Source organism: Garra rufa, chromosome 7 (genome assembly GCF_049309525.1).
Source record: "Garra rufa chromosome 7, GarRuf1.0, whole genome shotgun sequence".
Lineage (NCBI taxonomy): Eukaryota > Metazoa > Chordata > Actinopteri > Cypriniformes > Cyprinidae > Garra > Garra rufa.
The window spans coordinates 9798992-9824462 of NC_133367.1; the positions used below are offsets into that span (position 1 = coordinate 9798992).

Below are 25471 nucleotides of genomic sequence, written 5' to 3' on the forward strand. Positions count from 1 at the left end.
CAAATTTTGCATGTCATTTGGAAATCAAGGTGCCAGAGTCTGGAGGAAGACTGGGGAGAGGGAAATGCCAAAATGCCTGAAGTCCAGTGTCAAGTACCCACAGTCAGTGATGGTCTGGGGTGCCATGTCAGCTGCTGGTGTTGGTCCACTGTGTTTTATCAAGGGCAGGGTCAATGCAGCGATCTATCAGGAGATTTTGGAGCACTTCATGCTTCCATCTGCTGAAAAGCTTTATGGAGATGAAGATTTCATTTTTCAGCATGACCTGGCACCTGCTCACAGTGCCAAAACCACTGGTAAATGGTTTACTGACCATGGTATTACTGTGCTCAATTGGCCTGCCAACTCTCCTGACCTGAACCCCATAGAGAATCTATGGGATATTGTGAAGAGAAAGTTGAGAGACGCAAGACCCAACACTCTGGATGAGCTTAAGGCCGCTATCGAAGCATCCTGGGCCTCCATAACACCTCAGCAGTGCCACAGGCTGCTTGCCTCCATGCCACGCCGCATTGAAGCAGTCATTTCTGCAAAAGGATTCCCGACCAAGTATTAAGTGCATAACTGAACATAATTATTTGAAGGTTGACTTTTTTTGTATTAAAAACACTTTTCTTTTATTGGTCGGATGAAATATGCTAATTTTTTGAGATAGGAATTTTGGGTTTTCATGAGCTGTATGCCAAAATCATCAATATTAAAACAATAAAAGGCTTGAACTACTTCAGTTGTGTTGTAATGAATCTAAAATATATGAAAGTCTAATGTTTATCAGTACATTACAGAAAATAATGAACTTTATCACAATATGCAAATTTTTTTAAAAGGACCTATATATTCCATTCAAAGGGCATTGAAGTTTGCGAGATGTTAATTTAAATTGTATTTATTTACAGAGGTATATTAAGTCACACTTCACGCACCTCTAGTAAGTTTCGTCTGTGTGTGAAGATGCTACAGGCAATGGTGCAACGCAAATCCATGAATGAATGTTTCAAACTGTAGTAAACTTCAATGGATTTCTCGTGCTCAGGGAGTAGGGAGCAATGGACACTGTGTAGGGACTAGGGATGGGTATCGTTAAGGTTTTAACAGTATTACTACTTCTATCGATACCACTTATAGATTCGGTACTTTAACGGTACTCTTATCGGTACTTTTTGTTGTGCTTTTTAATTAAAAAACTGAAACAAATTGAGAACAGAAATAATTTATTTTTTAAAAGTAAAATAATTATCTATATCTTAGCAAACACCAATTTTTGAGCAAATATCTATTATACAAAGTTGCTTTAACAAAAAACAAAAAATAAATAAATAAATAAATTGCAAAATGCAGCTAAACAATCATCTGTGGCTAATGTTTATGTTTTATCATGAACACATTCACATAAATTAGTTAACTGTGTTTGGGATTACAAGTAATACAGGTTTGGAACCTATTGCAATGTACATTAAATTGAATGTATTTAATCACTACAAATTTATTTTTAGGTAAGCTCTGCATTATAATTTCTTAGCATAGTTTGTTATTATTTATCTATTTGTAAAAGCAGTACTATAAAGGCAGTTTAATGTTTAATATTTATATTTAGGCTACTGCATAAAAAATAATCGAAATATTTAGCCTATATGTAGGCTATATGTAACTAAATGTGTGTTTATTAAATTATTAACATTAAAATACTGATTTAGAGAGACCTTATGTGATGTTTATGTCGTTATTTTAACATAGCACACATGCCTGAGGAGGCGGATGATAAAGTAGAAGCTAGGCAGTCAAAAACTTTACATTTCTCTATCTGCACATAATGCACTTTGGCTAGATGTTTTGATAAATTGCTTGTGTTTTCCGCCTTTACAAGCAAAAATCTTGTTGCACTTGTTGCAACGAGCATTGTCCGTGTTCACATGGGTGAAGTGTAACCATACTTTGGATAGTTTGGCTCTCTCTGCCATCGTCACTCCATAAGCGCAAGCTCTCTCGTGTTGTGTGTGCGCAAGCTCTGTGTACTGCGGAACAGACTACATTTCATGTGTGAGATTGCAAATAACGGCAGTGCAGGCGAATAACTAGTATTATCCCAAATTACAAAAGGCTGGTCAGGTAAAATATGCTAGGTAATGTTTATTTAGCAATAATAAATTTTTTAAATTTCTCCAGTACTGACAGCAGAACTGTTAACGTCAGAGCTTATCCATACTTTGGTCTTTTATAATTAGGCTCGGGACCGATTAATGTCGCGTTCCAGGCAACCCGTTACTCGTGTTTTTCCAACCATCTACCCGTGAAAGTGCACCCGAACGGCAGTCAAACCTGTGACTTCCCCACTCGTAAACTCGTACTAGTTCGATGTACTCCCAGTTCTGAGTTCTGACGTGACATAGCCCGCGAACCACTATGTCAGCACCTATGGGTGCGAGTGGTACACAGTGAAAAAATAGACTTTAGAACAATATAACATTGCAAACAAATTAATAATAATGTAATAATAATAATAATAAATGCGCTTAGGCAGTTTGGGGTGACTTGCCTGGAATGCTACAAAGTCGTAAGTCGTGATTTGAAGTCGTGATTTACGAGCTTAAAAACCTGCCTGGAACGCAACATAAGTAATGGGTTTCGGTACCCATCCCTAGTAGGGACCGTGCCAATCGAAACACAGTTCATGCACAGAGCTCACTTCTAATGAGCTGATGATCTGAATCAGGTGTGTTAACAAAGAGAGACATGCAAAATATTCAGAGTGGAGGAACGCAAGGACTGGAATTAAGAACAGCTGGTTTAAACACTGCAGAGACTATCTAATCATGGGCGTCGGAACCATTGTACTTGGGTGGGACAGGACCCACCCACTTTTGAAGACCAATGATATTGGACCCACCCACTTTTACCGAGTATGTCTTTGCACTTTTCAGAGCGCCGTTAGACTCAGTCAAATCCATTGTATGATGTATGCCTTAATAAATTAAACTCCATTTAGCTACAGCCTTAAATTATATGCTGTGGTTTCCTCAAATTCATTCCACTTGGCTTATTCAGAGTCCATATCAATTAAACTCATTCCGGGTTTTCACTAGTCAGTCGTGCCTGCTGCACTCCCGAGACACAGCAAAGTAAAGCAGCGTACTTCTGCTCAGAAACACCTAACCCTAGCTGATACTTTATTTCAACTTTTCGATTATTTCATTAATTTACAAATAAACAAATGCCTTTCCGATATGATATAAGTGAAAAGGGAGACTATTTCGAAAATGATTTCACCAAAAGGCGGACGCGAACTCGGGTCAAAAACGATACGATAGTGGTATTATCACTTACGCCACTGAAATTGTTCTTCTATAGCCGTCTTTTGTAATATTTGTAAATATGACCTATTTGCATTGTGTAAAAACACATTAAATAAAAGGCACAAGACTACAGAAAATGGCATATACTCAAAGATTATAGAATACTTTAAAGGGACTTTGATATCCTACAGTATTTTTTTCTGGAGGACCCACCCACATTTATTTTGCTTCCGACGCCCATGTATCTAATCATTTGTTTAAATCACAAAACAAAACAGAAATTGTGTGCCTGCTCTGTCTATACGATTAATGATTAACATATCTGATTTTAATAAGGGAAAACACATATCTATGCATTTATACACTGACGTGAAGAATTATGGGCCTAATACTATTCTATAATAATAAAGGCAAAAACACAGGGGAAAAAAAGGAAAGTGTCCCACCCACAATCATATAATCACTGTTTTAATTCTAATATTAAATCCCCTTTATTTGCCAACAAATAAAACTTGTTCATTATTTAAAAGATAAACACAATGTTTTTTAATTACTTAAATGAAATTACCATAATGTAAAGTGATAACATACTGAGTATAAAGTGTTTTGGTTTAAACTGCTGAAGTGATTTTCATCATTTTGATTCTTGTATGTGAATGTTACTGACCTCAATCTCTCCAGTTTACAGTCTGAATCCTTCAGTACGTCACATAAGTGATTCACTCCTGTGTTTTTTATTTGATTCCAGCTCAGGGTCAGTTCTCTCAGGTGTGATGGGTTTGATTTCAGAGCTGAAGTCAGGATGAGACACTGTTTCTCTGTAATACTGCATCTACACAGACTGAAGACAGAAAGAGAAAAAACAATGACTCAGATCTATGATGATCAACTTTCTAATGTGTTTTGCATCTTCCAGCAGACTTTTGCTGACAAATAAATGGTGATATCTGTGTGCAGGTAACATGGAGAAAGACTACATATTGTTCATTTAAATATACTACAAACTACACAAAAGTTAGAGAGGTATGCAAAAGTTTTAAATCATCAAAATTACCCTTTAAGATGTGAGCTATTTATTTAAGTTACGAGATTACACTTGATAACATTAACTACATTAGTTAACATTAAATAATGATACTTTGCACATTTTGTTTATTTAATAAATAAACATATTTCCTTAAACTGAAGACATTGAAATAAGTTTTGAAAAGGCAGTTGATTTGCTTTAGTGCTGCACTGATCAGGACATTTGAGGCAGATACTGATCACTGATTCTTAAAATGCTTTTGTTCAGTTTTTACAATTTACAGTATATGCTGCACCAAAATTAGACATTTTACATTTTGTGAAACACAAACTTTAAATTAAAAGCAGTTATGAATAGTTGTGAAAAAAAAAAAACTTACATACCAGCAATCAATAAACATGATTACATTCAGCAGTCATATGTTTATCTGACTTTGCCACTTATCTTTAATTTACACAAAATAAACCTGTGAGTGTAGTTTTTCTCTTTTAAATCAATGTAGAATTTCCATATCTCTGTGTGTGGAACTAATAATCATTCTTTTACCATCTAACATACATCCAAACATTTTGTGAAAAAACATTATTTGGTGGGGAACAAATAAAAATGTAGTACTAAATATGGTAAAATGTTACACATTGCTATTTGCATTGAGGTTATAAAAGGAATTTATGAAAAACAATATATTTCTACATAAACCGGTGCACAAAATGATGCGCTTGAGTCCCTAATTTAAAACTTTATGCCATTTTTCATTGCCTGTTTAATTTAATACTTCACATTATAGTGGCTTTTAGTGATGCTGGAAAAACTGCTCTGACACAAATATGGAAATATTATCAACTACAATAACAGTACTATTAAAAGTAATGTAACATTTGAAATAAAGCAGCAATACTCACATCAGTGTGTTGAGTTGACAGTGTTTATCCTGCAGTAGAGCAGCGATCTGATTTACTCGTGTGTCTCCTGGTTTATGTTTACTCAGATTCAGCTCTCTCAGGAGTAATGGGTTTTTACCCACAATTCCAGTCACATACTGAGAGGCTTCATCTGCAGCAGGACCCAAAAACCTGCAAAAGAGAAGATGAAGCAAGCAAGATCAATTTCGTTCTGATTTAAAGGTCCATTGCATTACAATAAAAAATCTTTATTATTCTAAAAGGAGATCTAGTAATTGCAAAACATCTCTTTAAACATTTAAATACTATCACGGGGTGAGGAATCACACAACAAGGTAGGCTGAGTGAAAAGCCTCGGAGGGTGGATTTATTACAATACTTTAAAGAATGTAAAAAATAGTGCACGTGGGGCTGGCATGGCTGGTGCTCGGTGAATCCCTTGTATGGCTGTGAAAGTGAGTGTCCAGGCATGCTCCGAAGTGGGCTGTTGGTCGCTTGCTGCCTTTCTACGAGAGGAGAAAGAAAAATTAATTATCCAGCACATCCAGCTTGAGACGTATGTCTGACTGACGCTGAGCGTTGGCAGCTGATTAGGAGCAGCCGTGACCTATCAGCCGGTGATGAGGGCATGCAGGTGTGGCACGTTTGTTGCCAGGGCGACACCCCAAAGCGTCATTCTGGCCCTGGGAATGAATGGAGAAAGTAGGTGTGAAATAAGGGGTGGGTGGGGGATGACCCCTGACAGATAAGCTGTCCAGATCCGAGAGAGTCCGTCTGCATTGGGATTGGCAAAGTGGAAGTCCTGGATCGCGAGGAACCAGCGAGTTCCCCTGGCATTGTTGTCCTTGGCGCGGGCCATCCATTGAACGGGCACGTGGATTGGTCACCAGGGTAAACTTGCGGCCCAGGAGGTAATATCGCAGCTCCAGGACTGCCCACGTGACGGCCAGGGCCTCCTTCTCCACGGCGGCATAGTTCCTCTTGGCCGGGGACAGCTTCCTGCTGATATAAATGACAGGATGCTCCTCACCTTCCTGGATTTGGGACAGGATGGCTCCCAGTCCCATGTCGGAAACATCCGTCTGCAGCAGGAAGGGGCAGCTAAAGTCTGGGGCGCAGAGCAAGGGCGAGGAGGTGAGCACCGTCTTGACCCGGGTGAATGCCTCTTCAGCGGCTGCGGTCCAACATATCTTCTCCGGCTGACCCTTCCTGGTCAGGTCTGTCAGAGGGGCGGCTAAAGAGAAAAAGTTGGGGAAAAAACAACGATAGTACCCCGCCAACCCCAAAAAGGCTCGTACTTGGGTCTTCGTCTAGTTCTTTGGTGCAGCAAGGACAGGCCTTGACCTTCTTGTCCTGATGAGGCCCCGCCCGACTAGGAAGCCCAGGTACTTTGCCTCTGAGAGTGCGAGGTGACACTTGCAGGGGTTGGCTGTTAGTCCAGCCCGCCAGAGCTCCAAGAACACCCTCCGCAGACGGTCCAGATGTTCCTCCCATGCCTTGGAGTGGACCACCTATCGTCCAGGTAGGCGGCTGCGTACGCCTGGTGTGGCCGCAGGAGGATGTCCATCATTTGCTGGAACGTCGCGGGGGCCCCGTGGAGCCTGAAGGGGAGGGTCCGATACTGCCAATATCCTTTGGTAAGGTCCAGGGTGGTGATGTACCGGGCCCTCCCCAAGCGGTCCAGCTGCTCGTCGACCCGAGGCATGGGGTAGCCGTCGAGCTCCGACACTTCATTCAGGCGGCGGAAATCATTACAAAAGCAGAGGGTGCCTTCCGACTTTGGTACCATCACGATGGGGCTGGACCAAGGGCTACGGGATAGTTTATTACCCCCAACTTCAGCATCTGCTGGACCTCTTCCTCGACGAGCCTCCGGGACTCAGTAGGGCCGTTGCCTGACGATCACTCCAGGGGGCGTCCTGATGTCATGTTGGATGACGTTGGTCTGCACGGGCCAGGAGGAGAATACATCCGTGAACTGACCGACCAGGTGTTGTAGCTCTGCCTTCTGGGCAGCCGACAGATGGGGATTGATTGCGGGCTGGGGGGAGGAGTCCTGGGCGCCGTGATCTGGCAGGTCGGGCAGGCTTGGCAGAACCCCTTGACATCGGCCTCCAGGCCAGGCCAGGCCAGTGGAAACGGTCGCGGATTGCTGGATGGTATTGTCCGCTCCTAAGTGACCTGCCATAGAACTGGAGTGGGCTAGCTCCAGGATGGTCTCCGTCTTCGTCTGCTGGACGACGAGAAGCTCCTTTTCCTCCCCCCTGCGCTGGGTGACACAGTACAACAGACCCTTTCGGACAATGAAGTGCGGGAGAGGATGAAGCTGAGGGAGGACGTCCTTGTCATCGATAGCTCTCACTTGAGCCCACCAGTGCTTGAGGCGGTCGTCCTCCCGGTGTTCTTTGGCAAACGAGCTCTCTCCCGCGGCCTGCTGGAATACATCATATAAGAGGTTAGTATTTTGAGAGGGGAACTCACCATCTCTCCCGCTGTCTGAGGCAAGGCCGCCTCCAACAACGACAGCTCCCTCTAGGGCTGGCAGGCTGTGTGGTGGCGGCGAACAGGTGGTCGAACCCAGGCCAATCTCTCCCAGCAGCACTGGTACCGGGAGGTCCTTTATCAATCCAGCCTCCTCGGGCCAGGCGCCATGGGCGGCCAAAATGGTCACTCTCCATGTCGACACTTGTCGGGTGTCCCTGTGTATGCACGTGATTGTTAAGAAGCTCTTACGGTCGGGGCGGGGTGGGCACAGCTGAGTCTGGATGAGGGTGACCACACTGCCTGAGTCCAGGAGAGCACACGAAGGTTTCCCGTCTATGGTCACAACCACCTCAGGGGCTGCTGGTGGTACGCACTGATGGATGATGCAGCCTTCCCATTCATGAAACTGCTGGGCGGCGCAGATCAGGGATAAACCAAGCCTCACCAGGATTTCTCGCTTGATTTCTGCGTAATCTTCGGCTGCCGTGGGCAGGAGTGAAAAATAAGCGTGCTGCGCTTCGTCGGTTAGAAGGGTTGCCAGCGCCAATGCCCAGTCGTCCACTGCCCAGCCCTTGGGCTTGGCCGTTGATTCGAAGACCTGCAGATATGCTTCAACGTCGTCATAGGCCGTCATCTTCGCCAAAAGGCGGGTGGCTTGAGCTCGGGGGTCAGGTAGTGGAACATGCTGGGCAGAGTGGGCATGGATAGCCGTGAGCTCCTCCTTAGCTCTGCTATGGCGGGTGGTAACTTCGGTGAGGTGCTGCAGAAGGTCCTCCATGATCGGGGGAAAGAGCGCGCCGATCTCTGCTGCAACAGGTAAACAGAAAAAAAAATTAATTAGTGGGGCGCTGGTTGGTGATTCCTCATGCGATTGCCCGCATTCTCCACCAGGTGTCACAGGGTGAAGAATCATGCGATAAGGTAGGCTGAGTGAAAAGCCCCGGAGGGTGGATTTATTACAATACTTTAAAGAATGTGAAAAATAGTGCATGTGGGGCTGGCGTGGCTGATGCTCTGTGAATCCTTCGTTTGGCTTTGTAAGTAGGTGTCCAGGCGTGCTCCAAAGTGGGTCACTCACTGCTTTCTACAAGAGGGGAAAGAGAGATTAGTTATCCAGCACATCCAGCTCGAGACGTATGTCTGACTGACGCTGAGTGTTGGCAGCTTTTAAAGCTGCAAGCTGATTAGGAGAAGCCGTGACCGATCAGCCGGTGATGAGGGCGTGCGCGTGAGGTGTGGTGCGTTTATTGCCAGGGTGACGCTGATGAGCCCGCAGACGCATGTCACAATACATAAATATTTGAAAACAAATTTTAATCATCAGTACGACAAAACTCACAGCATCTGATATGATCATTCTGATAAAACTAATTGTACAGATTATTGTATAGCTAAAAATTGACATGATTTATTTATGTAACATTACTTCATCATCTCTCACCTCAGTGTCTTGAGTTGACAGTTTGGATCCTGTAGTAAATCACTGAGCTCCTTCACTCCTGATTGTCCGGGATCATTTCCTGTGAGATCCAGCTCTATCAGGTGTGAAGGGTTTGATCTCAGAGCTGAAGCCAGAGCTTTATAACATTTTTCAGTGATACTGCAGTTTGAAAGCCTAGACCCAAAATGAAAATGTCACATTTAGATTATTAATCAGTTATTCTAGAAATGACTTAAACAATGAAAATCCCTAAACAGAATTACATTTTATTCCTTATTCAAATGAACTAAAACTTAGTTGTAAAGCAAAATCTGACAAATGAATATTGAATTAAATGAAATTGTTAGATATCAATTCAGTATCTCCAGCTTACAGTCACTTTCAAGCTTTAACCTTCTGATGCTCCTCATTTGTGAGGTACACTTGTAGTCTTTATGGTCAAAAGTGACTCATTTTACTGAAAATAAAAAAGTAAAATTTCAGGTGTTCAGTGTAATATATTTTTGATCTGTATAGTACTGAGACTGAGCCTGGTTCTCCCAAGGTTTTTTTCTCCATTCTGTCACCTGTGGAGTTTTGGTTCCTTGCCACTGTCGCCTCTGGCTTGCTCAGTTGGGGACACTTTCCAGCGATATCATATAATACTAAACTGAACTAACGAAGATATATCTGAATTCATTGCTGAACTTCCTTGAACTTCAATTTGATTGTTTACAATAATGTGTAACCTACACACTATTGTGCGGTTTAAATACTGTGCAGTGCTTTGTTACAATCTGTATTGTTAAAAGCGCTATATAAATAAAGGTGACTTGACTTGACTTGACTGTGCAAAAGTCTTATCCTACTAGTATTTCACCAGATTGTTATGACCCCGTTTTTTTCTCTTTCTCTGCCTCTTGGTGGCAGTAGAACACCTAGGTGGGACGTCGTTGCCAATTAAAGATACTCTGGGCGAAGAGTATAAAAGACGTGATCCATCCTCTCAACGTCACTTCCTCTGGTGGAACTTTGTTCTCCAGAGAAGTCTTTTGCGCCAACTCTCTTTTGTTGTTTATTTCGTTTATCAATATTCTTTACCCTATTGGACGTTTTTTTTGTGTTTATTTCAATCCCTAGACATTTGTGTTTTCTTTCTTTGTTTTTGTAATATTAACTTTTTCCTTAATAAATAATTTCTGCAGTTTAAATATTCTTGTGTGTGTTCCTCTTTATGTTACGGTCGGGAACGAGCTTGCCGTGACATAAATTGGAGGAATGGTCACCTTTGTGAATGAGAGCTCTGGTTAGGAAGAGTGTATCCAGCTGGGTTGTGTATACACAATCCTTCCGACGGAACACGTTTGTTATTTATTTTTATTTTTTTGCCTTTCTTGTTTTTGAGGGTTACTCTGGGTGGAGATTTAGTTCTCTGGCGGGGGTACGCTTTCTGACTTCCACGCTTTGCTCACTGCTTATGAACTTTTCTCCGATTTTTCTAAGATTTAACTTCAGCAGATCAGCATAGTGCTCAGACAACCCATTTGTGACGAAAAAGGAGACTTTTTGCCTCCCACTACCAGCAGCTTACATTCCGGAGACAGGAAAACACAGCTGCCTACTTTCAACAGACAAGAAAGAAAATGCCTCTTCTGGAATCTACTTGCTGCACAAACTGCCACAGACTTTTACAAAGGATTGTGGTTTTAGAAACAAAGTTACTTGCTGGACTTCCAAAACAGGCGGAACACACAGAAGATCATCATCAAGGACCCCCTCAGCATACAGCCGGTGAGTCCTGTGAATCTAGTCAATATCAACAGTTTATAAGTGTAGAGGAACAAGCCAAAACAAATCGATGGCAAAAACAGGGAGCGAGACCCAAAGCCACTCGAGACATCAGAATGTCAAGAGTATCTCGTATTGCTGCGGTATCATCCTCTACCCAAGATATGGCTATGACAAGGCTTGCAAAAACTGGTATTTTACCACCCCCTGTACAACTAGAAAACAGATTTGATGCATTAATAAATGTGGGTGAGGAATCCCCAAATGTGACTGAACATGGATCATATCAGCCAGCTGCTAACATTGCTATAAACAAGCGCGCAAGGTCAGGCAGACAGCAAACATTCTAATGAAGCACAAGACTGCAAATCGAATCATCATCCATGTGGGAAAGAACGATATTCAGAAAGAACAGTCACAACTCCTAAAGAAGGATTTCGGTGAACTCACTGAAACACTTCGAAGACTTGAAATTCAGTTGTTCATCAGTGGACCACTCCCAGCAAGGGGAATTAACATGTTTTCACGGTTGCTTGGACTAAATACTTGGCTACAAAGAACCTACAGTCAAAAAGGAGTCAACTTCATTGACAACTTCAATCTTTTCTGGGGCCATAGACAACTGTTCAAACTGGATGGCCTGCACCCAAACAAACTTGGTGCGAGAGTGCTCAAGGACAATACCTATTTTTCACTCCGGAATCCTTTAGTAGAATGTGCCAGTCCACCCAACATGAATGGCACACACACACTTGGACAAAGTGACGACAGGACATGTTATCAGCTTCAGAGTCATCATGTGGTCAACACAACCAACAAGGACACTGACAACGCCACGCAGCCACAACAAGCACTGCTTATGGACACTTTCCTGGCTGAGCCCTGCCCACAGAGCTCATCACAGACAGACTGTGACGTATTACAACAGCTCCAAGACTCAACACCGAAGGACGACTTTCTGGTAAACAGTCAGGGAAGCCAGGACAACATATTTCAGCCACCGGAAACACCAGAGCCAGAGCTCCATTCACCAGACACATTATCCCTCTCTCCAGCATCTCCACTTCTAAGCTTCTCACAGAAAATGGAGGAACTGGTATATGCTGGAACCAGACTCTCCCACTCTTTTGCTGCAAGCCCCCAGTTATCAACTAGAAAACGGCAGGCACCACAACCACCAAAGCCTGCGGGCCCAGCTCATCACCCTCCTCCACCTGTGAGAGCTCCCCGGCCGCTGCCACAACGCCAGGGCTCAAACCCTCCTGTGTCTGCTGTGAGTGAACCAAAAACAACTGATAACAGCTCTCAGTGATATGTGTCGGGTCCCCGCTACAATAGCAGCAACAATCAGGAATGTTTACAGAACAAGCGGGAACCCAGTGTGCCTGTAGCTTTCCCTATTTCTGTTTTAATATGTGATAGAAAGTCTAAGGCCCTCTCAAATCGTACTGTTCACCCATCTAATCTGAGGCTTATTAGGCGTCAAACTAAGATTGCTCTAGAGACAAAAAGTAAGGCTAAAAAGCTCAAGCTAGCATTTTTAAACGTTCGCTCACTAAAAAATAAATCACTTCTGATCAATAATTTTATAACCACAAACAACCTGGATTTTATGTTTCTAAATGAAACATTGCTAGAAGACAGCTGCAGTGCAACAGTCCTCAATGAAGCAGCCCCTCCTAACTTTACTTTCATGAGTGTCTGCAGAGCTGTCAGAAAGGGAGGTGGTGTAGCTGCTCTATTTAAAGATGTCTATCAATGCAAGCAAGTGTCATTTGGTCGGTACATGTCTTTTGAATATCTAGGGATTGTGCTAAAAGGTGCACCACGCATTCTATTTATCATTGTTTACAGACCACCAAAATACTCTCCAGCCTTTGCTGAAGAGTTCATAGAACTGCTATCAATGATTTGTTTAGAATTTGACTGTTTTGCTATTGCAGGGGATTTTAATGTTCACATAGAAAATGCAGAAAGCAAAACTACAAAAGAAATTATAACGGTTTTGAATACTTTTGACCTGATTCAGCATGTGCATGGGCCTACACACAATCGTGGACACACTCTTGATTTACTAATCAGTAAGGGTCTAAAGATTTCATCCACTGTTATTAAGGATGTAGCACTATCTGATCACTTCTGTATTTTCTTTGATATATTGATCTCTGCTACCATTGAATCTAGATCTGTCTCTGTCAGAAAGAGATGCATTAACGACAACACTAGTGTGCTATTTATGAAGGCTATATCTTCAATGTCAAGCATTTCTGCAGACTCTGTTGATCTTCTCCTGGAGTCCTTTAACTCAAAAGTTAAGAATGTCATTGATGACATTGCACCTGTGAAGGTCAGACAGATGACCGACAGGAAATCACCGTGGAGAAAATCAACAGCTGTACAGAGTATGAAAAGCCAATGCAGGAAAGCTGAGCGGATGTGGCGGAAGACGAAACTTGAAATTCACTATAGCATCTATAAAGACAGCCTTCAAGCTTTCAATGTTGAACTAGGTAAAGCTAGACAAACATTCTTCTCAAACCTTATAAACAGCAACTTAAACAACACTCTGACTCATTTTGCTACCGTTGAGAGACTAACAAACCCCCCTAGTCAGATCCCTAGGGAAATGCTCTTCTTTTCTGAGAAGATCAAAAATATCAGAAAGACAATTAGCACACCCTCAAGTTATGCAGAGGTCAGACAGATTCGACCGCAATTTCAAAAAGTCGTCACTATGTCTACTTTTGAAGCAATCGATAGCAACATTTTGAAAGAAATAGTACAGCACCTTAAATCGTCAACTTGCTACCTTGACACACTTCCCACATCTTTTTTCAAAAGTGTGCTTAACTGTTTGGAAACAGATCTCTTAGAAGTGGTTAACACCTCACTTCTTTCTGGGACTTTTCCAAATTCCCTGAAAACTGCAGCTGTTAAGCCCCTTCTGAAAAAGAGAAATCTTGATAACACCATACTGAGCAACTATAGACCAATATCAAATCTTCCTTTTATAGGCAAAGTTATTGAAAAGGTTGTTTTTAATCAGCTGAACCACTAAATAAACTCAAATGGATACCTGGACCATTTCCAATCTGGTTTCAGACATCATAGCACAGAGACAGCGCTCATAAAGATAATAAATGATATTCGCCTAAATTCTGATTCTGGCAAAATATCAGTGCTGGTATTGCTAGATCTCAGTGCTGCATTTAACACTGTCGATCATAACATTCTTCTAGATAGACTGGAAAACTGGGTCGGGCTTTCTGGAATGGTTCTAAATTGGTTCAGGTCATACTTAGAAGGAAGAGGTTATTATGTGAGTATAGGAGAACATAAGTCAAAGTGGACGTCCATGACATGCGGAGTCCCACAAGGCTCAATTCTAGCGACTTTGTTGTTCAGCCTGTATATGCTCCCACTAAGTCATATAATGAGAAAGAACCAAATTGCATATCACAGCTATGCAGATGATACCCAGATTTACCTAGCCTTATCGCCAAATGACTACAGCCCTATTGACTCTCTCTGCCAATGCATTGATGAAATTAACAGTTGGATGTGCCAAAAGTTTCTTCAGTTAAACAAGGAGAAAACGGAAGTCATTGCATTTGGAAACAAAGATGAAGTTCATAAGGTAAATGCGTATCTTGACACTAGGGGTCAAAAAACTAAAAATCAAGTCAAAAATCTTGGTGTGATTCTGGAGTTAGACCTCAGTTTCAGTAGCCATGTCAAAGCAGTAACTAAATCAGCATACTATCATCTCAAAAACATTGCAAGAATTAGATGTTTTGTCTCCCGTCAAGATTTGGAGAAACTTGTTCATGCCTTTATCACCAGCAGGGTGGACTATTGTAATGGTCTCCTCACTGGCCTTCCCAAGAAGACCATTAGACAGCTGCAGCTCATACAGAACGCTGCTGCCAGGATTCTGACTAGAACCAGAAAATCAGAGCATATCACACCAGTCCTCAGGTCCTTACACTGGCTTCCAGTTATGTTTAGGATCGATTTTAAAGTACTTCTACTCGTTTATAAAGCTCTCAATGGCCTAGGACCTAAATACATTGCAGATATGCTCACTGAATATAAACCCAACAGACAACTCAGATCACTAGGATCGAGTCAATTAGTAATATCAAGGGTTCACACAAAACAAGGGGAATCCGCTTTTAGCTACTATGCCGCCCGCAGTTGGAACCAGCTTCCAGAAAAGATCAGATGTGCTAATACATTAGCCACATTTAAATGCAGACTCAAAACTCATCAGTTTAGTTGTGCATTTATTGAATGAGCACTATGCTGCGTCCGAACAGATTGCATTATTTTATGTATAATCATTTCTACTGTTTTAATTAATTTTTAAATAAATTTTTAAATCATTTAAAATGTTCTTAAATCTGTTTTTATTGTTGAGTAAAGGGAAATCCTCAGCTAGGCTGGGAAGAGCGCGCTAGACAAATATAGACCCCGACGTGATGTCTCTGATCAGGTAAGACATGAATTTGGTTTTGACTACCTGGTTAGTGGCATCACCGTTTGATGAGTAAAAGGAAATCCTCAGCTAGGCTGGGAAGAGCGCGCTAGACAAATATAGACCCCGACGTGATGTCTCTGATCAGGTAAGACATGAATTTGGTTTTGACTACCTGGTTAGTGGCATCACCGTTTGATGTGATTATTATTTTTAATTTTTATGATTTTTATGCTATTGTGATTTTAATTCCTTTTTAAATACAGCACTTTGAATTACCAATTGTGTATGAAATGTGCTATATAAATAAACTTGCCTTGCCTTGCCTAAAAGACTAATCGTCACTGAGTTTAGCGTTTAATGCCGCCCCGAGCCTGGTATACCTTCGAAGACTAGATAGGAATTAGTTAGTGTTTTCTTTCAGATAGGAGCTGGAGTTTCTCAGTTTATAAAGGTGAACCTGCAAATAATTGCGTTCGTATTTTTGTGCGTTCTTCTCTTTCATGTGTATACAGTGTGTTTTGACTTGTGGGAAGTCTTTGAAGTTTTTGTGAATGAATAGTTGACGTACATATGTAGTTCTCTCGTCGAAGCAGTGGCTTATGGGAGTTGTAGTTCCAGTAAATCCGTTTCATGTGCGTTAGCGGATTGTTTGTTTGTTTTGTCGCATAGGTGGATGTTCGTGCGAAAATGTCTTCGGTACTCAAAGATTTCTTTGCCTGCCCTTCGGAATCTTTACTTGAGCGGTGCACAAAGGACCAATTAAAACAAATTGCTGAGCGCTTTATTATCGATCTTACTACTCAAGACAAAAAGTTAAAGGACACGCTTGTGACAACTGTGAAACGATCACTGGTGGATAGAGGCGTTTTAGAGGTAAGAACTGAGTCTATTGCTCCCAGTGAATCTTCTGTGTTTTCTCCTTGTGATATTGATGTTGAAAGTGAATTAAAATTTAGAGAAATGTCACTGCAAGAGAAACAATTGTTTGTGGATGCGGCGAAAATCCGTGCGGAGCGTGAGAATTGCGCTATGAGAGAGAGAGAGGTGGAAAGAGAATTTGCAGCTAAGAAATTAGAACAACAGTTGTCTGTACGGAAATTGGAACTTTAGTTGGAGAGAGAACGGGAAGAGAGAGCGTTTCAGTTAAAGATGTTGGAGTTGGAAGTAAAGAAAGTGGATGCTTCACGAGTTAATGTACCTCCGGTACTAGAGCAGCCGGCCGAATTAGGCGAACCTGTGTTTGATGTTCACCGAAATATTCGATTAATTCCGCCTTTTTCTGAAAGGGAAGTAGAAAAATATTTAGATCACTTTGAACGAGTTGCTTTATCTTTAAAATGGCCGAAAAAGTTTTGGACTTTGCTGTTACAGTGTGTTTTCACAGGAAAAGCTCAGGACGTTTATTCTGCTCTCACCCTGGAACAGAGTGGTGAGTATGATATTGTGAAGTCTGCTGTATACCTGAGGCATATCGCCAAAAATTCAGAAATCATAATAAAAATGACCACTGCACTTATGTTGAATTTGCAAGGGAAAAGAAAGTTTATTTGATCGATGGTGTACTTCAATGAAAGTTACAACTAAAGAACAGTTAAGAGAATTGGTGCTTTTGGAGGAGTTTAAGCACTGTGTTCCTCCTGCAGTAGCTACTTACTTAAATGAACACAAGGTGAGCAAACTTTCTGACGCTGACATCATGGCCGATGAGTTTGTGTTAACCCATCGGGTGTCATTCAGTTCATTGAGCTTCAAAAGTGACATGTCCAAGTCTAAGTTTTTCACTCAAGCTGCAGTGTTGGGACAAAATGTTAAGATACCTGTTGCTAGTTATCCTAGTAAGACTGCACTTTCAAGAGACCTGGTTTGTTTTTATTGTAAAAAGCCCAGCCATAAAATCTCTGACTGTCCTTTTCTTAAAAAGAAAGAACAATTTTCAAAGCCCGTTGCTTTAGTTGCTACTTCATCCTTCGTAGATGATACTCTTGCGGATGGAAATGTCTTGTCTAGTCCCTGTGATAAATCTGTTGATCCAAATGTCATTGATTCTATTGATTATACACCCTTTATCACTGAAGGAACAGTGTCTTTGCCAGGGACTGAAGAAATGGTCAGAGTGCATATCCTCAGAGACACGGGAGCTGCGCAGTCTTTCCTTTTGGAAGGAATGTTGCCGTTATCTTCTGAAACCACTACTGGAACCCATGTACTGGTGAGAGGGTTCGAAATGGGGTTTGTTAAAGTGCCTTTGCACCGAATCCATCTTTCCTCTGCCATCGTAACTGGTGATGTTGTGGTTGGTGTCCGTTCTGCACTTCCGGTTCCTGGAATTACATTTATCCTGGGAAATGATCTAGCTGGGGGGAATGTTTGGGGAGAGAGTAATGTGGCAGCTCCACCCATTGTAGCATCTATACCCAGAAAATCTGATGTTGAAAAATGTAACGAAGAATTCCCTGATTTGTTCCCAGCTTGTGCAGTCACTCGATCGATGGCTAAGCAACTACCTGAAAATCCAGCTGCAGAGGTTCCACTTAATGATACCTTCTTTTCTGCCATTAATACAGATGAACCAGCCTCTGAAAAAAACTCGAAGGTCTGTTTTTCACCTCTTTCTAATCAGAAAGAATCTACAATCCTGCACACTGACTTTGCTGATACCTCTGAAGTGTTGTCTGCTCCTGAAGAGATTGGTACTGGTTTTGATGCTGGTGATTGCTCTTTGACTTCTCTTTTACAGATCTCTCGAGGGGAGTTAATAAAAGCGCAACAGACCGATGATACACTTAAGCCTCTATTTTCTGTAGTAGGTTCCAGAAAGGGTTCAGATGATCTACCTTCATTTTATTTCCTTGAAGATGGCCTTCTTTGTAGAAAGGGGACCTGGCATAAAGATGAGATGGAACCTAAAATCCAGATTGTAGTTCCTCTATTATTCCGAGATTCTGTATTAAAATTGGCTCACCAAGGACTTGCTGGTCATACCGGAGTCCGGAAAACCTATAACCGCATCATACGACAGTTTTACTGGCCTGGGGTAAAACAGGATGTGGCCAAATATATACGGTCCTGTCATACATGTCAACTTACTAGTAAGCCCAATCAGAAAGTGCCAGTTGCCCCGTTACAACCCATTCATGTGGTTTCCAATCCTTTTGACCATTTGATCATTGATCATGTTGGTCCATTGCCACGGTCTAGGGATGGTCATCAATATATTTTTACTATTATGTGCCAGACTACCCGTTATCCTGCCACTTATCCTTTGAGGACCATCACCACAAAGTTCATTTTATGTTCTCACTAATTTTATGTCCACTTTCGGTGTTCCCAGGGTTATTCAGTCTGATCAGGGTTCAAATTTTATGTCGAAACAATTTTCAAAAACCCTGCGTCAGCTTCAAGTTTCCCACAATATTTCTACAGCCTACCATCCACAGAGCCAAGGAACTCTTGAGAGGTTTCATCAAACCTTGAAATCTCTTTTAAGGTCCTATTGTGTGGAACTTGATGCAGATTGGGAAGAGGGTTGGCTATACGGGAAGTAACCCAAGAAAGCCTGGGCTTTAGTCCGAATGAATTGGTGTTTGGGCACGCAGTACGAGGACCTACTGCTGTTTTAGCTGGTGAGTGGCGTAGCTCCACGTTACCTCAAAGTATCACTGACTATGTTAATGGGTTCCGGCGTAGGCTTTATGAGGCACGAACTTTAGCTCAAAAGAAATTGGCTAAGTCTCAGGTGAGAATGCAACAGCTTTTTGATAGAAAAGCTAAGTTTAGGAGTTTTCAGGTAGGGGATTGGGTACTGGCTTTATTGTCTCTTCCTTCTAACCCATTTCAAGCCAAATTTATGGGACCTTATAGTATAGTTAAACGTCTGTCAGACAATAATTACGTGTTGAACACTCCTGATCGTAGGAGGAAAGTACAAGTTTGTCACATTAACTTGTTAAAATCTTATGTTGAACCAGCAAGTACCACCTCTGTTGGTGTTGTGACAACATGTGCTCCTATTTTCGAACCACAGGGTGTCACTACTTTTCCTTCCTGTAGCACAAATGTTGACACTTTGGAGAACTTTGACGAGGATGCTAATCTTCATTCTCGGGGAAAAGTAGATGGGCGGCTTAACAACTCTCAAATCCTTGCTGGTTTGCCTGGGTTTTTGTCTTATTTGGGTGAGGGGGAAAGAAACGACATTATTGAGTTGATAGTGTCTTTTCCTTCTCTTTTTCTTGATACTCCTGGTCGTACTTCCATTATCGAACACGACATTGATGTAGGCACCACCTCTCCTATTAAGCAAAATGCTTATAGGGTTAATCCTGTAAAACGTGAATTGTTAAATCAGGAAGTAAACTACCTACTTACTCACAATTTGGCTGAACCTAGTTTTAGTTTGTGGAGTTCACCTTGTTTGTTAGTAAACAAACCCAATGGTTCATATAGATTCTGCACTGATTATCGGCTCAATTCTTTGACAAAACCTGATTGTTTCCCTTTACCACGTGTTGATGACTGTGTTGATCATGTTGGCTCTGCCAAATATGTAAGTAAATTCGATCTTTTAAAGGGGTATTGGCAGGTGCCTCTAACTGCTCGAGCGAAAGAGTTATCTGCCTTTGTTACCCCTGACACTTTCTTACAATACGCGGTGATGTCTTTTGGGGTTCGTAACCTATATTGTCAAGAATGCCTAGATGTGAGGCATACCTTGATGTCGTCGTCTTGTATAGTTCCTCTTGGTCCGAACATCTTGATCAAATAAAATATCTATTCTCCCGTTTAGCTGAGGCAAACTTAACCATCAACCTAGCTAAATCTGAATTCGGAAAGGCGACAGTCACTTACTTGGGTAAGGCAGTAGGAAAAGGGTATGTAAAACCCATTAGTGCTAAAATCGAAGCCATCTGCAGTTTTCCTATCCCTACTAATCGACGTGAATCAGTGATGCGCGGGTCGATCCGAAATGAGCAGGTGCCCGTGGTTACCCGCGGTTACGAGTCATCTAAAAATATTTTTAATGATATTCGGGTCGCGGTCGGTCGGGTCGTTTGAAATAAAGATGCCAATTAAACCTTTGTAATTTATATAGTACTAGACACACTTTTCTATGAAATACATAGACCTACACTTTATTGGCTGAATAATATTTACCTTTTGAATGTTGAGCGTTATTAACTGTTGAATAAATGCTGACGCGGGACAAAATGCCCGATTTCCCAACACGTTGAACTGAGCAATGCCATTGTACCATTTTAATAGGCTACTTCTTTTTGGAATTATTAGACACATTTCACTATGTCTTTTCAAATGCCTAGGTATGTTTAATTTCCTTAATTATAAAATTCAGCACTATTTTTTAATGTTTATTCAAGCAATAATATATAAATTATCTCATGTATATGCTTGTTTAAAACCAGGGATTAAAAACAAATTCCGAATAAAAACTGTATTTTTTCCTTTACATTTCCAGAGAGCGAAACGAACGAAATTAAGCATTACTTAATAAATTCAAGCCACTATAATTTCCTATTATTAACAACTATTATAGCTACACAATTTATATATTATATATATATATATATATATATATATATATATATATATATATATATATTTACAAAAATTATATTATTTTGTCATATTCGTGATTCCTGATTTTATATATGAAAACTTCGTTTTGAAGTGTATTCGTTAAGTTTGTATAAGAAAAGTCGTTAACCTAGCCTATTAAGTTGATTTAATATTCTTGATAATTTTTAAAAGAGTACAAGTTAAGAAAAAAGGAATTAGCTTTAGTCTCTAATATTTAGGGGTACAGGCTAATCTTTTTCTTAACTTTTATTACACTGTAGATCGGAGAATCACTGACATAATTTAGAGTAGCCTACTTTGAAAATGAAACTATTTAAATCTGTATAAAGGCAAGACAAACTAAATCACAACATAAACAATCTGTATTTTTCTTGTAATCAAGAACATTTCTTTTGACAAAATTACCTAATTAATGCCGAATGATGTTTGACAGTAAACGCATCTCCAATGCATAGCCGCATATAATCGCTGGTGTCAGTAGCAAATATTAAACATGCGGGTCAGGAAGCGGGTCGGGTACAATATTTTCTTTTTTTATTTTGCGGTCCAAGTTGCGGGCGGGTTAGTTGAAAACGTCGGTCGGGTTCGGGTTGCTTATACATTGACCTGCGCATCACTGACGTGAATTACGTAGATTTTTAGGAATGATAGAGTATTATCGAAGCTTTTGTCAGAATTTTGCTAGTGTTGTTTCACCTCTCACTGACTTAAGTCCAAAAACTGAGTTTCACTGGTCTGAGGTTTGTCAACAAGCCTTTGAGAATTGTAAAGCTTTATTAGCTAGTGCACCGATTTTAACTGCTCCAAACTTTGAGATATCCTTTAAGCTTGCAACTGATGCTAGTAGTTGTGGAGCAGGGGCTGTTCTATTACAAGAAGATTCGAACCAAGTTGAACATCCTGTTAGCTACTTCTCAAAGAAGTTTAATCGGCATCAACAGGTTTATTCCACTGTTGAGAAAGAAGCCCTCGCTCTTGTGTTGGCGGTACAACATTTTGAGGTATACTTAGGATCGATCGCTGCTCCAATTGTCGTTTTCACCGATCATAACCCTTTAGTTTTTCTTAATCGGATGAGGAATCGGAATCAGCGACTTATGTGATGGAGTTTAATTTTACAGCCTTTTCATTTGGACATTAAACATATACGAGGAAAAGATAATGTAATTGCAGACACTCTTTCCAGAATGTAGTTTTATAATGTCTGTGTACATGTTCTTCTCTTCTTCTTTTTGCATTCCTAGGACCCAGGAGTGCAGCGAGATGGAAGATGTGGGAGATGTTTCATAGATAGTTTAATTATATTCTTGGATTTGTGTTTAATGCTTTCCTCGTGTTTTTCTCCTCTTTTTCTCTTTGATTCTTTGCAGAATCTTTTTGAGGAGGAAGGTGTTGTGACCCCGTTTTTTCTTTTTCTCTGCCTCTTGGTGGCAGTAGAACACCTAGTTGGGACATCGTTGCCAATTAAAGATACTCTGGGCGGAGAGTATAAAAGACGTGATCCATCCTCTCAACGTCACTTCCTCTGGTGGAACTTTGTTCTCCAGAGAAGTCTTTTGTGCCAACTCTCTTTTGTTGTTTATTTCGTTTATCAATATTCTTTACCCCATTGGACGTTTTTTTGTGTTTATTTCAATCCCTAGACATTTGTGTTTTTTTTTTCTTTGTTTTTGTAATAATAACTTTTTCCTTAATAAATAATTTCTGCAGTTTAAATATTCTTTCTTGTGTGTGTTCCTCTTTGTGTTACGGTCGGGAACGAGCTGGCCGTGACAAGATAAAAATGGTCTAAAGTCAGTTATATCTTTTGCTGTAGTGTGTCAGTAGGAAATATCAGTTTACATTTCCAAACATTCATGTTGCCATTAATTGTAATAATCCAGTGAGATTTTTGTTTGCACAAGGAGTCTGACAACAGCCAGTGCTCCACACAGAGATCTGATCTCACCATCATCCAGTTCGTCTGGAATGACATGAAGAAACAGAACAAACTGAGACAGAATAAAGACCTTTTCACACTGAACGCAAACATTTGACATGATAGCAATTTTGAATTTAAACAATAGATCCCTATGGGACTATTCAAACCAGATGCAATCATTGTTTAGCTTGGCTGGACATGTGGTAGATCGCGCCACCTGCTCTGCATATTTTGCATGTGTCTCTTAGTTAACAACTGATTCAGATAACCCGCTCGTTAGAAGTAAGGTCTGTGAATGAACTGTGTTCCGATTGACATTGTCCCTGCACAGTGTTCATTGCCCTCTACTCCCTGAGCAGGGGAAATCCGTTGACGTTTACTACACTTTCATTCATTCACATATTTGCGCTGCGCCACCGCATATAGCGTCTTCACACACTAATAATTCGAAGTGAGCATATATGTTCCTTTTGAATGTAATTAAAGCGTGCGCGACGTGAAATTAAATTGTATTTATTTACAGATGCATTTATGTCACACTTCACACTTCTCTAGTAAGTTTCATCGGTGTGTGAAGACGCTGTATGCGGTGGCGTAGCGCAAATATGTATATGAATGTTACGAAGTTTAGTAGCGCTGGTTTAACTAGTGACAAGGCAGAAATGCTACTCTTCATCAAAAAAAAAATTGCCATTAATGCTCCAATAATAGCATTTAGTAATAGCATTGTTATTTCTAGCTGTTTGAAGACACAGTGCAGTTTTTGTTATTAAAGTTGTTGTTGTGAGACAATATTGTAATTAATGAAATTAATATTAATACTGTAAAAAAATCCATATAAAATTCATTAAAGAAAAGCAGATTTTTGTCAGAAACTTTGTTACTTATATTTTATTTCTAATGTTTTTAAGGCTCAGAGCACTTTCTTTGTTAAAGTTATTTTACTATGAGAAGATGCTGTAATGTTTATTCATTTCTTTTATTATAAAATAAAATAAATTACATTGAGGAAAATATTTTTGTTAGTATAACTATACTATGTTAGTTACAGGAACTCATTTTATACCTTTTTCGGGTACAATCAAGCACAAAGCACTTTATTTTGTTGTTAAAGTTATTTTGTTGTAAGAAGATCCTGTAATGTTGAATAATTTATTTTATTATAAAATAAATTTAATTAAAGAAAATATTTCTCTATATGCTTTCATTACAGTTCATAAAAACAAAATCGGAATGGGCAAAAATCTGAATCGGCAGGTCACACTTACTGAAGAATCGGAATCCAAGACAATTGCAATCGGTGCATCTCTAATCTCAATAAATAAGAATGTTGTGGAAAAGTTAATTTATTTCAGTAATTCAACTCAAATTGTAAAACTTGTGTGTTAAATAAATAAATTCAATGCACACAAATTGAAGTAGTTTAAGTCCTTGGATCTTTTAATTGTGATGATTTTGGCTAAAATTTAACAAAAACCCACTTATTCACTACAGTATCTCAAATTTGTTTTGAATATGGTGACATGGCTATCAGCTAATCAACTCAAAACACCTCCAAAGGTTTCCTGAGCTTTCAAAATGGTCTCTCAGTTTGGTTTACTAGGCTACACAATCATGGGGAAGACTGCTGATCTGACACTTGTCCCGAAGACAATCATTGACACTCTTCACAAGGAGGGTAAGCCACAAACATTCATTGCCAAAAGAGCTGGCTGTTCACAGAGTGCTGTATCCAAGCATGTTAACAGAAAGTTGAGTGGAAGGAAAAAGTGTGGAAGAAAAAGATGCACAACCAACCGAGAGAACCGCAGCCTTGAGAGGCTTGTCAAGCAAAGTCAATTCAAGAATTTGGGTGAACTTCACAAGGATTGGACTGAGGCTGGGGTCAAGACATCAAGACATGTCAAGGAATTTGGCTACAGTTGTCGTATTCCTCTTGTTAAGCCACTCCTGAACCACAGACAACATCAGAGGCGTCTTACCTGGGCTAAGGAGAAGAAATAAACTGTTGCCCAGTGGTTCAAAGTCCTCTTTTCAGATGAGATCAAGTTTTATATTTCATGTGGAAACCAAGGTTCTAAAGTCTGGAGGAAGGGTGGAGAAGCTCATAGCCCAAGTTGCTTGAAGTCTAGTTTTAACTTTCCACAGTCTGTGATTATTTGGGGTGCAATGTCATCTGCTGGTGTTGGTCCACTGTGTTTTTTGAAAACCAAAGTCACTGCACCTGTTAACCAAGAAATTCCAGAGCACTTCTTGCTTCCTTCTGCCGACCAGCCATTTAAAGATGCTGATTTCATTCTCCAGCAGGGTTTGGCACCTGCCCACACTGCCAAAAGCACCAAAAGTTGGTGAAATATTATTGACCATGGTGTTGGTGTGCTTGACTGGCCAGCAAACTCACCAGACCTGAACCCCATAGAGAATCTATGGGGTATTGTCAAGAGGAAAATGAGAAACAAGAGACCAAAAAATGCAGATGAGCTGAAGTCCACTGTTAAAGAAACCTGGGCTTCCATTCCTCCTCAGCAGTGCCACAGACTGATCACCTCCATGCCACACTAAAC

The 25471-nt window shown here is 40.7% G+C and overlaps 1 protein-coding gene across 1 annotated transcript in view; it reads right to left on the reverse strand.

Moving 5' to 3' along the window:
* LOC141338425 (NACHT, LRR and PYD domains-containing protein 3-like) overlaps positions 1-25471 on the reverse strand; it is a 134492-nt gene that overhangs the window by 34622 nt on the left and 74399 nt on the right. The window contains exon 11 of the mRNA XM_073843971.1: positions 9145-9318. Within this exon, the coding sequence (XP_073700072.1) occupies positions 9145-9318 (174 nt within the window). The remainder of the gene's footprint in view (positions 1-9144; positions 9319-25471) is intronic.